This window comes from Erigeron canadensis, chromosome 8, assembly GCF_010389155.1.
Source record: "Erigeron canadensis isolate Cc75 chromosome 8, C_canadensis_v1, whole genome shotgun sequence".
In the NCBI taxonomy this organism is placed as follows: domain Eukaryota; kingdom Viridiplantae; phylum Streptophyta; class Magnoliopsida; order Asterales; family Asteraceae; genus Erigeron; species Erigeron canadensis.
The window spans coordinates 3,669,401-3,687,476 of record NC_057768.1 but is presented as its reverse complement, the minus strand read 5'-3'; the positions used below and the strand labels follow the sequence as shown (position 1 = coordinate 3,687,476).

The 18,076-nt window shown below is 35.7% G+C and overlaps 2 protein-coding genes across 2 annotated transcripts; one reads left to right on the top strand and one right to left on the bottom strand.

Moving 5' to 3' along the window:
* Positions 1–1,785: 1,785 nt before the first annotated feature.
* Positions 1,786–8,068, top strand: LOC122579611 (tRNA-dihydrouridine(16/17) synthase [NAD(P)(+)]-like). Its single transcript, XM_043751813.1, has 3 exons — positions 1,786–2,427; positions 2,524–2,630; positions 7,038–8,068. The coding sequence occupies exons 1-3, from the start codon at positions 2,026–2,028 to the stop codon at positions 7,723–7,725; spliced, it is 1,197 nt and encodes a 398-aa protein (XP_043607748.1). The 5' UTR covers positions 1,786–2,025; the 3' UTR covers positions 7,726–8,068.
* Positions 8,069–14,051: 5,983 nt separating this feature from the next.
* LOC122610111 lies at positions 14,052–16,292 on the bottom strand. The gene has a single exon (XM_043783105.1). The coding sequence runs from the start codon at positions 16,290–16,292 to the stop codon at positions 14,052–14,054; it is 2,241 nt and encodes a 746-aa protein (XP_043639040.1).
* Between the last annotated feature and the right edge of the window lie 1,784 nt (positions 16,293–18,076).

Below are 18,076 nucleotides of genomic sequence, written 5' to 3'. Positions count from 1 at the left end.
AGCAAATTCGTCTAAGTGTTTCCAAGCTGACTACTAATCCCAAGCTGTCTTCCACCTACAACTTGATCTTCTATCTTCAATCCTCCTCTTTGACTTGGACTGAATGCTATGACCATTTGATGCAGCTTGAATAACACTTGCTTCCATAAGATATGACAATTACAAAGTATGAAGCGTAATCTGGGTCAGTTACAGATCGCAAGCTGTGTCAGCTTAGTTTGACCCAGATTAGATTACAAGAACCAAAAGATTACTAAGTGTTTATATATCAGATTTGTCATCACCAAATTTACAAATAGCATTGGGACTCAACAAGATGGATGATCAAAGTTCTAACAAATTTGTTTTTTTGGTGGTATTTGTTGATAGAAGTTTTGATGATGATAATATATATATATATATATATAGTGAATTGGGTGGTAAAGATGGAGATGAGTTAGCAGGGAAACATAAGTAATTTTTTCCAAGTCAGCAGCCATATTTGATTAAATGGCGAGTCAGTGCTGCTACGTAAGCATTTTGACCGGTTTGGCCGGTAGCTTACATTGCTTACACATATTTTGTAGCTTGATTACATTGCATAAATATTTTACAAGATTGTTACATAACATAGACATTTGGTCAGACTTAGTAGCATTCACAAGTAATAATCTCTATCTTTTATCTTGTACATGATGGAGTATGCTTCAAATTAATGGTCCTAGAGACCTCTTATCTACCTCAAAAGAAACTAATCTTACACATAAAACCTTTAGAAGCATCTGAGGATATAATATTCAGATTTTCATATTATGTGGAGTTATATTTCTAAGTAAGCTCTTAGGTCAAGGTAGCAGTACAATTTCATAGAAAGTATGTATTTATGTATGTTCCCTTGGTATGGGTTCCACTGTTGATGGTGGTCAGAGATGCTGGTCTGATGAGAGACGGTGGTCGCTGCCAGAATTGAGAGAGAAAAAGATTGTGCGTGTGACTGTGAGTTATGGTCGGGTGGGGGAAAGAAAAAAGATTGCGACTGTGTGAGATTGATTTTTTTCTTTTTTACCAGAAGACCAAAACACCCCTATGGGTATATTTTTTTAAGATGGTAATATCAAATCTAGACCATAGATTACTTTTATCTAATGACCCAAAAATTATCTCTTGATTTCCACATAAATTTTGATTTGTAAATGAATACACCATATTATTTCATTCACTCAAATTTGAGCTTTCACACTTTTAATTTTACCAATTATGTTCATCTCTGTGACACTTGCTACAGGTTTTTGTTTACTTCGAATGACAACCAAGCTAACAATGAGCTTATTCGCGCTAAGTGACAAAAAAAAAGTGATGAGAAAAAGATGTATTGTGTAAGCATTTCAACCACGGAACGAATTAAATGATCAGATGAAGTATAAATAAGAGTATAACAACCTTAACCTCAATTTAGAGATTGTCCTTATACAATCCGTCCTATTCTCGATACCAACATAAACCGATCCCCAAAATACCCAAAACATAGTATCAATCCCATTCCCCAATGATACCTTGATACTACTTTAATTTGGCACACAACAATTGGGTCGGACTCGGTCCAACACAACAATTTTGTAACCCTTTTTTGCCTCCAAAACTCATCACTGGGGCGATCAAAGTAGATCAACTTTAAATGATGAGAACAAGTATAAATCAAAGTAGATCAACCTTAACCTCAATTTAAAGATTGTCGTTATACCATCTTTTACTCATCCTGATACCAATATAAACCGACCCTCAAAATACCCAAAACATAATATCAATCCCATTTCCCAAATGGTATTATATCTTGATACTACGAGGAACGTGACAATACCCGAATAGAATTTGGTGCTCATCTCTACTCTACTTTAATTTTCTAAACACAGGGACACAGCAATTCGGCTGGACCCGGTCCAACAACATATCACATTCTTCATCAACAGCCCCAAACCGTTGTTTTTTAACCCCTTTTTTGCCTCCAAAACTCATTACGGCGGCGATGGGCGTCACCACCACCACCAAATGAAATTCAAATTCATTTTCAAATCCCCGACCACCACAATATCCCATCTTTCCACCAACCACCCACTAATCATGCCTTTCTCTACTCTAACCGAAACCCTAAATTCCGTCGCCAACACTGCCGACAATCTCTGCTCAGAAACACCCCCTCCACCACCTGAACAACCTCCATTTCTAAACCCAGTTATGACCCGAGAAGACCGGGTCGAAAAAGCCTGGTCTCAGTGGCTAAAAATCGGTGAACCCAAATTCATAGTTGCACCAATGGTTGATAATTCCGAACTTCCGTTTCGTATTTTGTGTCGAAAATATGGAGCTCAAGCTGCTTATACACCTATGCTTCATTCTCGTATATTTTCCGAAAACCATAAGTATAGGTCTCAGGAATTTACTACCTGCAAGGTAGTGACTCTGACTACATTTTACATTTATGTTAAATGTTTTATGTTTTTTTGTATGGTGTGGTTTGTTAATGTAATAATGTTGTTACGTATGCAGGAAGACCGACCGTTGTTCGTTCAGTTTTGTGCTAATGATCCCGAGACGTTGTTAGAAGCAGCGCGACGAGTGGAGGCTTATTGTGATTATGTTGACATCAATTTGGGGTAACTTATATCAGTTTCTTTTTCTTATCTTTTTTTTTTGTAATTAGCTCAATTTGAAGTATGATTTTGTTAGACTTTGAGTTGAGATTTTAACCCGACCCATATTGGAAGTTGCCTAAGTAGAACTTCAAATGCCCTTGCAGTATGGACAAGTTAGAATTCTATTGTTCATAGGCCACAACCCAGTAGGTCTTTTTCTGGCGTATTACCCTTTTTGGTTATTAAATATTCGATGCCAAGGCCCAGTGGATTCGACTAGTCACACCTATCGGCAATCAAAACATTTAATAAAATTTGCTTTGTTGCATAACACATTTAAATATATAGGCCATAGGCGACTTTTAACCTCTTTAACCCGGTTATTTTTAATTTCTATTTTAGGCATTTGTGACCATTTTGAGAATAACATCTCAATTTTAACATAAATGTTCTGAAATGGCCATCTCTAGTTTTCATATGATTACCTAGTGAAAAGTGTATTTCTCTAAGATTTTTTATTGAACAGCATACTTTATATATTAAAAACAAGCAGGAAGCTTGATATACAAAGCTTGAAACTAAAAACTTTGAATCAAAAGTTGCAGAAAGTTTAAAAATTAAAAGAAGACCAATCATTTCTATCCAAGGATCCAAACTTTGATCTCGTAGACAACCACATGACGGAGATATCTTTGATTTCTTCAAATATCCATTGCCCGGGTCGGTTACACCGTTAAAAATGCGATCATTCTGTGCTTTCCGTATATGCCAACATGCACAAACAATTATGAGTTGGATAGTATTCCGTTTTTTAGGCGATGATTGTAAGTGATTGTGAATCTGCAAAAGGTCTCGAACTTGAAAGGCATAGATTTGGGGTATCCTGCACCAGCAACTAATGAAATTCCAAATCTGAGAGGCAAATGAGTAGACGATCGGTAGTCTCTTCTCTTTCTCCACAACATGAGCAAGAAATGTCAAGTAAATGGATGTTTTGGGTTTGAAGGGCTGTTTTAGTTGGGATTCTGTTCATCTCAGCCCTCCAAATGAACACATTTGCTTTTAGAGGGATCCATTTATTCCATTGAAGTATCCAAGTTGTTGGGCCTATTCGTGATTCTTGGATAGCCTTTCTAACCGACTTCATTGTAAAAAGCCCAAATCAGCTTTCCATTTCCATTCATCACTTTCTTCTGAGAATTGTACAGTTGAAATAAGGCAAGAAAGTTGTGTAAACTGTGATATTTCTACATCCGAAGAGAGCGCAGTTGCCCATCCCCAATTCCAATGGGCTGATTGTGCTTAGAGAGGACGCCAGTCTTTAAGTAAGCAACCTTTATTGGCTTCAAGAAGGAATAATGCTAAGTGTATCCAAAAACGTATAAGACTCCCATCTTGGGGGGTACCTGTAATGTTTTTTTATGAACCGAAAACAAATAACTTATTTATAAGCTAAGTGTAGAACTCACTCTCAAAAGCTAGCTCAAAGGAGGAGGGACACCTTGACTTATAAACCACCAACCAATCTCATACTTGGCCGATGTGGGATCGTAACATACTCTGAGAGCGAGCCATAAGATTTAATTAAACTATTGTGGCCCATGTACCTAATGTCTTTCTAGCAAGAGGTAGTAGTGAGCTGTCTCTAGAATTAGAATGAATTGATAAAACAACTCGGCACCACAAACTATTTGGTTCGGTTTTTAGACCCCACCACCATTTACTCAAAAGAGGGAGATTGATATCCTTTAGCTTACCCAACCCCAATCCGAGACCTCCTTAAGATATGGGATTAGTGATATGATCCCAAGTAACCCAATTGATGTGACGCTTTTCGGAATTACCATACGAAAAGAAATTCCTCCTTATGGCTTCGAGGGAGTCGAGTACCTTTGCTGGAGCTTTGAATAGGGAAAAGAAGTAACAGGTAAGTTATCAAGCACAGACTTGATTGAAGTGATTCGGCCACCAACCGAGAGTTTGGTTGCTTTCCAACGTGATAACCTTTTTACAGAGGTTTGTATCACCAGTTTCCCATTCCTTACAGGGTTCATCTTTCCCCCGACAGTTAAGCCTAAATAGCTAAAAGGTAAAGCTCCAACTGAAAGTTTGAGTGTAGAGGCTGTTGTTTGAACTCGTAATTAATCAACCCCGAGCCGAAGTAGGCTTGATTTGTTCAAATTTATCCTAAGGCCCGAAGCAAGTCATGAGTCTGAAGATATTAGTGATACCTGTTTCTGACCATCGCCCCATAAGCAACACGTCATCAGCAAATAGTAGGTGAGATAGAATTGGTCCGTTTGAGGGTAATTTTAGACCGGCGAATATCCCCATAGTGACAGCCCTATCTATCATTGCTGCAAATGACTCCATGACAGGAATGAATAGGAACGGTGACAGTGGATCTCCTTGTGGTATGCCTCGCGAGCAGTTAAATTCCTTTGTTGGTGCACCATTGACGAGAATAGATGTACAGGTGGATCGAAGGATTCCTCAAATCCAAAGGCGCAACCTGTCAAGGAATGCCATTTGCTGTAGAACAGAATCGATAAAGGACCAACTGATTGAATCAAAAGCTTTCTCGAAATCGATTTTAAGTAGAAATGTATCTCTTTTTCCCTTTTTTAATCCAAGATAAAGATTCATTCACAATTAAAGGCCCGGTCAATATGTTACGCCCCGATAGAAAAGCTGATTGGTTCGGTGATATTAGCGATCCAATAACTGATTTCAGGCGGTTTGCAAGTACTTTAGAAATGACTTTTTAGATGCACCCAATTAACGTAATAGGCTGAAAGTCATCTAGGGTTGAAGGGTTTGAGGTTTTTGGGACAAGAGTCATGAAACACGACCCACAACCATTACTGATCTGACCAGTATGGTAGAATTCCAGTAAAACTGCAAAGAAATCAAATTTAAGAGTTCCCAGTAGCGTTTTATAAATGAGAAGTTGAAACCATCCGGACCCGGGACACGGTCGCTGCTGCAATCCCATGTGGCATTTTTAACTTCATTTATGGTGAAAGGACTAACCAGATGGTCCGCAGCTGACTGGTTAAGGGTTTTTATATCAAAACATCTCATATAAGGTCTGCTGGTCATTTGTTCAGTAAATTTGGCTTCAAAATAGTTATGAACCTCCGTTTTGATGCGCGTGGGATCTCTTCACCAAATATTGTTGATTAGCAAACCATTAAACCTTGATTTTGAGACCCGACTGTTTATAAAACCATGGAAGAAGGCGTTTTCATCCCCCTGTCGTGCCCACTTGTACTGTGTTATTCGTTTTTCATCAGAGAGTTTTGAGTTTTCCATTCTCGTTAGAGCTTCCTCTAAATCAAACCTTTCAGAACTTTCAGAAATTGTCAGAGGCCGTTGATCCAAAATATCTTCGAAAACTTTTAGTTTGTCTTGGGCTTCAGTAAGATCCTTCTTCTCATCTTGTACCTTTTTGATCTAATTTTTTATTTGTTCCATTAGCTTTCCTAACTTTTGGGCTAGAATTTGATCTGGCCTTTCATAAAAAATGCGTCCTGAAAGGTGGGAATGGACCAGTTCAACGAGTTCCGGTTTAGCGAACCAAGAGTTAAAAAATCTAAATGGTGACGGCCCGAAATCAAAAGAAGCTTTTTTTTAGTATAATTGGGCTATGGTCAGATTCTTCTTTAGGAAGAACAAAAGAAGAAGCCTTTGGCCATTTATTGATGAATTCTGATGAGATGAGTGCTCGATCAATTTGACTTCTTTTTATCCCAGTTGCTTGTGATGTAGGTGGATTACCCCCATGACATATTCGTGCAAGTTGTTGAATTCCGAGCTATACCTTTCATCTAGGTTTAGAACAGAATTTAAGTCGCCTATAAAATCCATATACCTTCGTTCAAGTTTTTTAGTTCAGCAAGTTTTTCCCAAAGAGCTCTTTTAGAAGGTATATCTTGTAGAGCGTAAAATGTTTATGGGATCTGGGCAGCCACAAATTGAACCAGAAATGTGAAGAAAATTTTGGCTAAAAGATGAAGAATATTTTATGAAGACGGATGGATCCCAAATTATTAAAAGCCCACCTGAGCGCCCGTTGGAGTTGACTCATTGATGCTCAGAAACATAATTTCCTCAAAAATTTCTAATAGTAAAGTTGGTACCATTCTGCTGTAAAGTCTCTTATATGTACGCAAACTGAATATCATTAGAATGCACAGGATTCTTAATATACTTGGCTTTCTTAGGATCACTCGTGCCCCGAATGTTGATGGAAAGAAAATTCATTACTCATGGTTTGTATCCCGGTTTGTGATTACAATTCCTTCAGTATCTTTAAAAAAGCCATTTAGTTGGAACCCGGCAAGTTCCCCAACCAGATACATTTATTGATTGTTTTTGTACAAATGTGTTGAAATTCTCACCAATATATGTTGATCCGATATGCAGGTGCCCTCAGCGTATTGCCAGGCGGGGAAATTATGGAGCCTTCCTAATGGATAATCTTCCTGTTATCAAATCCTTGGTGGAAAAACTAGCCGTTAACCTTAGTGTACCTGTTTCTTGCAAAATCAGAATCTTCCCAGACTTGCAAGACACTCTAAACTATGCAAAAATGCTAGAAGATGCAGGTTGCTCTCTTCTTGCAGTCCATGGACGCACTAGAGATGAAAAAGATGGGAGAAAAATTAGAGCAAATTGGGATGCAATACGGGCAGTTAAAATGGCTCTTAAAATCCCGGTTCTTGCAAATGGCAATATCCGTCATATGGATGATGTCCAAAATTGCTTAGACCAAACTGGTGCTGATGGAGTACTCTCAGCCGAATCTCTTCTTGAAAATCCTGCTCTCTTTGCTGGATTCAGAACTGTTGATTTGCTGTCTGGTATTCAAAATGGTAATCATGATGGGAATCTGGATCAGGGTGATTTAGTGGTTGAATATTTGAAGCTATGTGAGAAATATCCTGTGCCATGGAGGATGATTGCATCCCATGTTCATAAGATGTTGGGAGAGTGGTTTAGGGTTCATCCACATGTAAGGGAGGATCTTAATAAACAATCCAAACTAAGCTTTGAGTTCATGTATGATATGGTTAATCGTCTCCGGGATCTTGGTGTTACAAAACCTCTTTAGGAGGCAAGTTCGTTGGAAAATGTATCTGCCAACAACGATTGCTTAGAGAGGTAACAAATGCTTAATATTGGTCTACGACTTCCAATACTGGTATGCGACTTCTAATACTTAACTTCACCATCTTGGGTTGGTTTTAATATTTGAGCTGGTGGTGACTGTCTTATTGTAGTTAATATTCATAAGCAGAATATGTATTTACTGGAATCACACAACATTTTCAGTTGAGGGTGAATTCCGGTTACAATTTTGTCCATTTCTTACTTATACATGATTTTAATGTATTAGATATGATTACAGAAGAAACTGTTACTGGTGACATAATATATAGTTTGTGTTTGTGATACTGAAAACATTCATAAGGACCCGATGTAATGTTGAGTCATAAAGAATTCATAAAGACCATTTGTTAGAATCTGCAATTAAACAATGCGTCAGAGGATAATTTGTACTAGAGTTTAGCGCGATAAATTATCCAGAGAGCATCTAAAGGTGTTGTACATAGTTACAACTTACAACATATTACCGATATTGCAGATATATGCGTCTAGGTATACGCCAAAAATGTTCCCCTGACCTTCACAAAGTCCAGCGGTAATAGTCAAAAGTAATTGCAATTGGGCGTATTAAGCCATAACAGTTATAATTAGATCACATTTCTGATCCAAAATTAGCGTTCCGAAATTTTAGTTGATACGAACAGGGAGAAGACGACCTTGCTTTCAAAAATCAAGTAAGCGAATGTTTATATTACTACACCATATACACATGTGATTATGAAATGAAATGTTCGTTATGTGATATCACTTCCCGTTAAAATAATGAACATGTAGTTTTTGACATCCCCTGGGTTATATATTCGACAATTCTATGCATCCGTTGATTTGGGTTATATTTATGTGTAACAAATTAATTACTCGTAATACCAAAATAACACGTAATCGATCGGTACTTGGATTGAAAGCAAATACTGTATTATTCTTAATTTTGTAAAAGAAGTTATATAATTAATATGATCAGTTGTAGAGAAGTAAAAACTTAAGCCATCCCACATCGTCCAAAGGAAAAACAAGTTACATGTTTTTGGTGAATCAAAATTGCCGGGCTTGGTAGCGTGAGCCTATGACCCGAGAGGGGGCATCAAGGTTATATGAAGGTTGAGGAGCTAGGGGCCAGCTTTTGAGGCTCGAGCCTTAATTGGCTCGTGGAGTCTGCAAGGATTCCCGATGAGATGACTTTGGTGCTCTTGTGCTTGGTGCGCATAGCGTAATGCTTTGTGTTCACATGTGGTCTTCACCGGCTTGGTTTAGTTATTGGCTTCCGGTATGTGACTAATGCTTGCCCTCGCTCATGATCAAGGTTGAGACCCCTTCCAATTCTAACAATAATCTTTTAATTTTTATTATCACTGCTTACGATAGTACAATCAAACAACACCACTTTGAAATTATTTAGCTCTCTCTTGGAAAAATGTGATCAACGAAATTGCCACCATAATATATGTAGATGAGATATGCAGGTGCCAACGTATTGAAAGCTGATAGCCAGATAGGCGCGCAAACTATGGAGCCTTCCTAATAGATAAACTACGTGTACCTGTTTATTATCATTATTATTATTCATTGTATTATTATTTTTACTATTTATGAAAGTGCTTATTATTATTATTATTATTATTATTATTATTATTATTATTATTATTATTATTATTATTATTATTATTAAGCAGCATGGTTGGATCAGTGGTAAACACCCGTGCCTCTGGAGACAGAGGTCATGGGTTCGATCCTCATCCCATGCAAAGGTTGGAGGGCCTTACTGAAAGTAGTCTCTCTACTTAAGTAGAGTTAAGGTCTACCTACATCATAACCTCCCCCATACACCGTCGGGGTATTGGGGCTCAAAACCCGCGGAAGGCGGCACTGAGCAGTTACTTACTTATTATTATTATTATTATTATTATTATTATTATTATTATTATTATTATTATTATTATTATTAACATTGTTAATTCTGTGAATTCATCCAAAGTTCAATTCTAATTCTGTGAACTAAAAATTAAACTGACACGTCAGCAGGTTACCAGGTCAAATGTTATTTTTTCTGCTAATAAACAAAAGATGATTTCTAAAAAGTAAAACTTTCAAAGTATATTGCTAATTTCGTGAAATCGATGAAAGTTCATTTCTATTTTCTGCAGTTATCCCTTACAAATGCGTACCTATTTGATCCCGTAAATGCCGTAAACAAACCTGTTCATGTGAAATCCCATAACCAGAACAACAGCAACAACATAAGTAAATGACTTGGATTGGAACCAAAATTGTGTAATCATTTTCGGAACAAACCAAGTCATTTACTTATGTTGTTGTTCGGGTTACGGGATTTCACATGAACAGGTTTGTTTACGGCATTTACGGGATCAAATAGGTACGCATTTCTAACATATCCCCAACAAAGAACAAACCAATTTGGTGGTAATTTGATTCCGTTTTGTGTTTGTAACTTGTTCGTAAGTTGCGGTTTTGGTTTTGAATTTTACGATTGAACATGGCATGTTAAAAATTTCCAAGCAGAACCCATGCAATTAAAAATTTGAATATTCAATTGAAGTTTCCGTGTAATTAAACCTTTAATGTATTTACGGTATTGTGTTCAAAATTTATGGTGAATGGGTTGGATTTGGAATTTCAAATCACACAAAAGTAGTTCCCTGTGGACAGAATTGGACGAAGGAAGTCTCACTTGAACATTATCAATTTGGAATACTAGTTTTGATTAGTTTTGTTGGTTCGCCATGCTCGCCTTAGATGTTATCTGTGAAATTGTAGCGTTATCATTGTTGATGAACACTAAAATAGATTACATTGTGGGACACTTTAATGAATTGGATAGTCTGCATGACTAAAAATCAATTCATCGAAATAAGGTTCCAAGTAAATTGTGGTGTATATATTTGAAAATGCATATTCAGATTTGTTAATTTATATTAATATTAAACACATTTTAATTATCGTAAAGTGTTAACAACATTTGTTGTGCATGACCGAATAGGCATATGGTTTTGTGTGCGGAATATTAGAACATCACTTTAGTTCGGTTTCTATATCGATTATCCTTCAGATTTGACACTTTGATTTAGAAACACAGTTTTGGAACAATATTGATGTTCGGAACAAACGGATTTTCAGTGGATTTGTTGCGAACTACATTTCTGGGCTCATTTTGAAGTTGTACAAATCCTTATTGACTAAATGTTGAAACATTTTGTGGTGTAATTCAAAATGTAGGTTATATGGATTATGCAATTTGGTTTTGGTTCTTTAAAGCCTTTTGCATATTTGGAGTTAATTATTTTGAGATCACTCCACTAATCTTTTAAATCTGTTTGATCCATTGACTACGAGAATACTATCGTGATTGTCAAGTACGTTTGACAAACGGTAAAGTTTGACGGACAACGTGTCAATTTTTGAAAAAGGAAGATGTACTTCTGCAAACGACTTGAAAGAAACATATGGTATGTCTACTTTCATGTACATATGAAAAGGTATTTCAAGTAAGAAATTTAAATTTCTTGTCACATTATAAAATGTTTTATTTGCACAACATGATCTGAAATTGGATGAGTCAATTGTGGTATCATAAGATGTTGGGAGTGGCTTAAAAAGAAATCCAAAACTGAGCTTTGAGTTTATGTATGATATGGTTAATCGGCTCTGGAATCGTGCGTTACAAAACCTCTTTGCGAGGTAAGTTCTTTCAAAATTATATCTGCCAACAAAGATTGAGTGCTCATTTGATTGCTTATAGAGTTAACAAATGCATTTAAACTCTTAAAAGATTGAAATACAGGTTCTAATACTTTACACCCTTAGTCCTTAGATAACAGGATAGCATTCATCTTTTTATTCATAGTTGAAAGCTCATATTACAGTAAAACCTCTATAAATTAATAATGTCAGGACTAGGATATTTTATCAATTTAACGTGATATTATTATAATGATAAATTAATAATTTATTAATTTAAAGAGGTTTTAAAATATAAGTTGTGGAGAAGACATTCGTAAGCTTGAGAACTTGTATAAGTATGCATTATCAACACAAAATGGTTGTGAATCACTTGTTTATTCATCGTAATGTAAATAATGAAGGTTATGAGGTTCAAAGAATTAAAGAATTTTGTTGCAATACAAAAAAAACAATGCCGCAACTTTTCAGTAATAAGAAAATTTATAGATAAACTTAATATAGATCTGAAGTTTAAACAAAAAAACGAGCGGCTTTTTACTAAGCAATCTTAAATTTTGGAAACTTCTAATAATTACGTATTAACTTATATTTCCGTTGGGACCATTATAAATACACTGGGATTTCAATAAAATTATTGTTTTATTATTTTATCGATTGAGGTCCCATTTTGTACTGATTCCAAGTTAGGACCGAACAAATTATTAGTTTTATCGAGATTATTAATTTATCGAGTATCAATTTATAGAGGTTCGAGTGTACTTTATTAAAAGAATAGACCACTACCAATCTACCATACAGATGAGATACTTGTTAAAATACAAGTTAACAAATAGCTTGATTGCCGGTTGGAGTATCCCACGTTGCGTGTGTTACACCCTTGAGCATCATTTTGGTAATCTCAAATAACATTTACAACAAATTACTAAGCTTTTTATTCCTGAGTTGGTTACACCCTTGAGCTAATGTACAAGAAGCAAAAGAAATAGAAAATAACATGAATGACAGTATCAATATGCAAAATTATTCACAACTTTACCAACTAGATGCCCCCCATAGATTGCTGTTCCAAATTTCTTGTTTCCACCACTCTTCTTCATACACATATCCAAGGGACTTATGCAGCATTGAAATTCGTCAGCTTGCAATACGAAAATGGGCATTTATTTTATCTTTTAAACCATCATGCTTTTAGTATTTCTAAGCCCTCGTGTGTTGCCGGCATCTACACATGTGGAAACCCCTTAGTCCCATATACTATCTTAACAATTATAATCTATACACGTGTAACTTGAATATCAAAGCAAATTTGTCTTGTAATGATTGAAAATAAGCAATCCCAAGAAAATAAATTGAATATTTTATTCATTTTAGATAGTATAAGACAATGTTTTTATATAAAATATGATTCATCAAGTATTAGATTAGAAGCAGGGGATTTAATTTGAAATCTTAAGTGTTTGTTCATGAAATAAGTAATAACAAACGAAAGAAGTTGCTAGAATTATGACTTAAAATTATGGAAATTAATTAGTTTATATATACCGAATATGTATTAAATATAGATAGCAAAACTAATAATGTATCAAATATTCTTAAAAATGTACCAGTGCACATTTTGGTATGGTATGTATATGAGTATATCACAATATTTAATTTCGAAACTCAGGTTGGATAGATAGGGTGTAGGTTTATTGTTTAAAATTATCAGCGTCATTTTTATGCATTCTAACTACATTCATGATTAATTGAAGCCTTCATTCTATTAAAACTGACATGTAGTCTGAAAAACAATCAGACAAGTTATAATTTTAATAGCAACATTTCAATTTGGTTGCTGTTCTTTTATGAATTTCAACCTATTACTGACATCTATGTTAAAATAGTACAGCATATTTAGCACGCCAAGATAAACAACGTGCTCGTTGTAATGGGTAACTAACAAATAAGTAATGACGGGAAGCGAGTTTATATACATAAATCATCCTAACATAAAAGCCATATAACAAGATAGACATCAGCTCAATGCAAACATGAAAAACAGCAGTAAAAACCTTAATTTTCACCTATTTTGCAGGAGGTTTTATGTGACAGGTTCTTTGGTAGTCTGTTACAGTCTCACAGATCTAAACTTATTATTTATTTATCTATTTTTATTTTTTTGCCCTGTTTTTTATCATGAATGAATAAAGTAACTGGTTTCTCTTGTTCTTAATCTTGAGTGATGTTTCTAAAAGTGGCTAATAAGGACAATTGTTACCTTAGATGTTACAAATGATAATTAGTTGAGTGTACTTTATATTTTATAAGTATGACTAGTTATGCAGACTAAGGTAATAATTCTATTCTCATTTGGAATACCAAAATAAATCATTTACTGTTTATGGAGTATAATCACATCAAAAACCAAAAACTAAATATTTTTGACAACTTTTACAACCTAGTAAACAAAGAAATGGTACAAGTGGTTTCTGGATGCTAATCATGCAGATTAACTTTCTAAAGGAGCATATAGAAAATTACATACCAACAATATGAGCTTACTTCTCTAATTACCTGAAATACCAACGTGTTTTTTTAAGGAACATCACTACTCTTGTAATAAGCAACCCATTTGTTGAAAAATGGCATGTCACTTCGGTTGATGTTTGGAAGATCGCTTTGTTGAAGTATTTTGATTAATTGTTCCGTCTCACCTAGAAGTAAGGCTGCACCTTTGACACTGTCCTCCCTTTCCTCTGCCACACTAGGATTGCATTTTTTTATTATAACTTGCTGTAAGTTGGTGAGACAAGCAGCTATTGTGTCCGCAATAATTGATGATAAGCTGTCAAATAATTTCTGCTGACTAGCGAACACGTTGTCACCGTCCCAAGCATTGGGATTAAGGATACCTTCAGATAAATAGCGCATTACAACGATACAAAGTTCCCTTTCATCCTCATCTCTAACTGTTGCAGTAATATTGCTGGTCTCCCAACTTGTGTTTCTAGCTGTATCCTTGAACCATTCAACAACCTGTTGAGCTGGAATCAATTGAGAAGGATAATCCAGTAGCTTGTTTTCTAACCACTTTTTGGAGACATCAACACCTTTCCACAAGACTTTAACCATCTTTTGAATATGGTGAGAAGTATTACTGAAGGATTCGTCCACAAGCATGACATATGGTAAACATTCCCTCACACTTCTCAACAGACAATCAACTTCATTCTTTCCAATTTCAGGAAGAGAACAAGCAATTGTTGCTAGGGTTACCACCTGCAAGCTCCAATAAGTGTCATATTTTGAAAGGTTAGAATACCTTTTAGTACGCTCTAACCTTCCAACTTCATGAAAACCAGGAGTAGACTTTTTCAGTAGTTCAATGTAGGGTTGATTTCTTTTACCTTTTTGGAAGAACTGCTTCACGAGTTTTTTAAGGCGGTCATACATTCTACGATTGACATGCCACTCAGATAAATAGTCCTCAACTAAAGTACTGATGTCAATTTGTATATCTCGGTCCAAGTTGTTAGATGAAGTAAACACGGTCTTTAACAACCTCTTGACACAAAACGGAAAGTAATTCAGGCTTAAGGCTATTATGCTGCACACCACCAGAACTAGCACATGTAAAACTATACAAAAACGGAGAATTAGCCATTTGAAAGACTGCATAACGGCCTCAAGCAGGTGATATCTCCAAAAATATGACTTCCCCATCCAGCCTAGAAGCGTAACGATATTATCGAAAATTGAAGTTACATTGAAGCTTAAAACGGGTGCAAAACATCTACATAGTGGTGCAACTGTACCAATCATGACCCCAATAAGTTGTAAAATGACAATTACTATCATGGACCAACTATAATCAGAATCATAGTCCTTGGCCAACATAGCTTCAAAAGTCCATGATACGGTAAGAATGTGTAAGATAGTCACAACAACACATATTACCCCAGAAGCACATGTCATCTGAAAGCAACCTGTAAATATGAATTGGGAGCTGCTACTTCCTGCCATGAACCAATGAGTTTCGACATACTCTTTTAGCTTCTGAAATGTTGAACATCTTCCTGATGAATCTAAATACATGCGGGAACATTGATTATTAAAATTTGGGTAATGGGATTTTATTTTCTCTTTGGATGTTAGAAGAGCGAAAAATGAAGATGCATATAGAATCAACAACACGAGTAACAACGCCACATAAATGGTTGGTAACATGGTATAGATTTTAGGGAGTGCTACAACATCATGTTTAGATGAAACAAGGGCAGTAATACGGGGATCTTTATTATAGGTTGATGCGGACACAACACCCGTTTTTATCTGAATGAAAACATTCACAACCATGGTGATGACAAAAACACTCAAAGCTGCCATGTTTGAATAAAGGTCATTGTCATCCATGGTTGCTAAACAAGGGAGTAAATTAGCCATTACGGTACACATAAAGGCCATGCTTCCAACCTTTGCCATTTGGTCCACAACACCAGGCATCGAACCAGTTAGATCCACTGGTAACTTCATTGCAACCGCTATCACGGTAAGATAAAAAGAGTTAATTTTAAAATACTTGCACGGAAACCATAGCTTTCTGCTATGAAGACCATGTACTAAATCAGCCGCCATGGCAAGGATGCAAACGAGAGATGCAAACGCGATGTACAGACCAATCAATAACATAGGTGCGCTAAAACTGTTTTCAATTTCTGATCGATATATAGACTTTGTGTATCCCGACAAGGAATCGAGAATATTTTTAGGAACATGATAGCCTCCAAGTTCATGCAAAAGCTTAAGATACTCATTTGTTGAGACGTTGTAAGCCATTTGTTAAGAAAGACGTACTTCAATATATAAATTAGTTGTTGTATTTCTAACCTGCACGAATATAATGTTGTTATATAATTAATTGTAATTGTAAATCTAGTTTAAGAACAACAATAACTAAGCAGATCTACATCTTAGATTCAGCAAAACAAGGTTTATCTAACAATGTTAACTAACAGCGTAAGTTTAAAGAAACATACATTCAAACTGCTAAACAATCTTGAAACCGGAAGTACTCGGATCCGAAGTGTAGTAGTAGTAGTAGTAGTAGTAGACTAGTAGTAGTAGTATTATATAGGAGACTAGGAGTGTACTCAGTGAATGAAAGTTGAAAGTGTGCGCTTGACTTTGACTTTGACTTTGACTTGAAACATGAAACTAAAACCGTGTGGATTAGAAGTTAGAAGTTAGGACTTAAAACCCTAAACCTATTTAGTTGGTGTTGGGCCAAGTTAATACGGAGGATTATAATTGGGCTTAAAATGGTTGGTACTGTATTAAAAGAAATACACATATCTTAAATCTTTAAAAATAAAATAAGTCATTAGCAAAGGAATAACTTAATTAATGAAGTATAATAAAAGGTATATTGAAGGAGATTTCGAAAAACAAAAAATAGTTTATGAGGAGGTTATATGTTTGTGTGTGTATTGACTGCAGTTTCATTTGAAATAGAAAACTAACACTATTTTAGGTATACGGGCATGGTACTCGCGCAATGCGGCGGCAGTAGTGGGGAAGACGGTTTAAAGGTGTCGATGATGGTACTATTCGTGGTGGTGGTGGTGTCAAATGGTGTAGGTTGATGTAATTATGATAGTGAAAGTTTTTAGAAGATACGGGCTTAAAGTGTATATTATTAAAATAAAGGTTTAGATTGTAAATTAATTCATTAAGGGCTAAACATAAAAAGTTAAGAGCAATTCTGGTAATTCAAAAATAGAATTACCTAAAATAAAAAGGGGTTTTTTTCTTTATAAAGGAATATAGATATAAATATAGATATAGATATAGATTTTTATAGATTCTTGTAAAGTTGTTGATGCAAGCAACATGGTCAACCATTAAATAAGAACTTCATACTGAAGCAGTATGTAAAAATATATGTTTTGTAATTTGACAAAACCCAAACTTTTTGACAAGTCAGGAAACAAATATATTTGACAGAGAACACAACCCAATCTTTTTAGTTTTTTATTTCTTCTGTGTTTGACAAGTCATGAAACAAATACAGTTAGAACGGATGGGTTATATAAATGTGTTAAAATTCCCACCATAATATAGTTGACCCGGTATGCAGGTGCCCTCATCGTATTGCCAAGCGGGGAAACTATGGGATCTAATCATCCTTCTTGTACCTGTTTCTTGCAAAATTCAAATCTTCCCAGACTTGCAAGACACTCTAAACTATGTAATAGTGCTTGAACATGCAGGTTGCTCTCTTCTTGCAGTCCATGGACCCAGAAGAAATGAAAATATGGGAGAAAAATTAGAGAAAATTGGGTTGCAATACGGGCCGTTAATATTGCTCTTAAAATCCCAGTTCTTGCAAATAGAAATATCCGTAATAAGGATGATGTTCAAAATTGCTCAGACCCACCCAACCGTCACCAATGGAGTACCCTCAGCCAAATTCCTTCTTGAAAATCCCGCTCTCTTTGCTGGATTCACAACCGTCAATTTGTTGTCTGGTATTCAAAATGGATCGTTTTGGGAATCTGGATATGGGTGATTTACTGGTCGAACATTTGAAGTTTTGTGAGAAACACCCTTGTGCCGTGAAG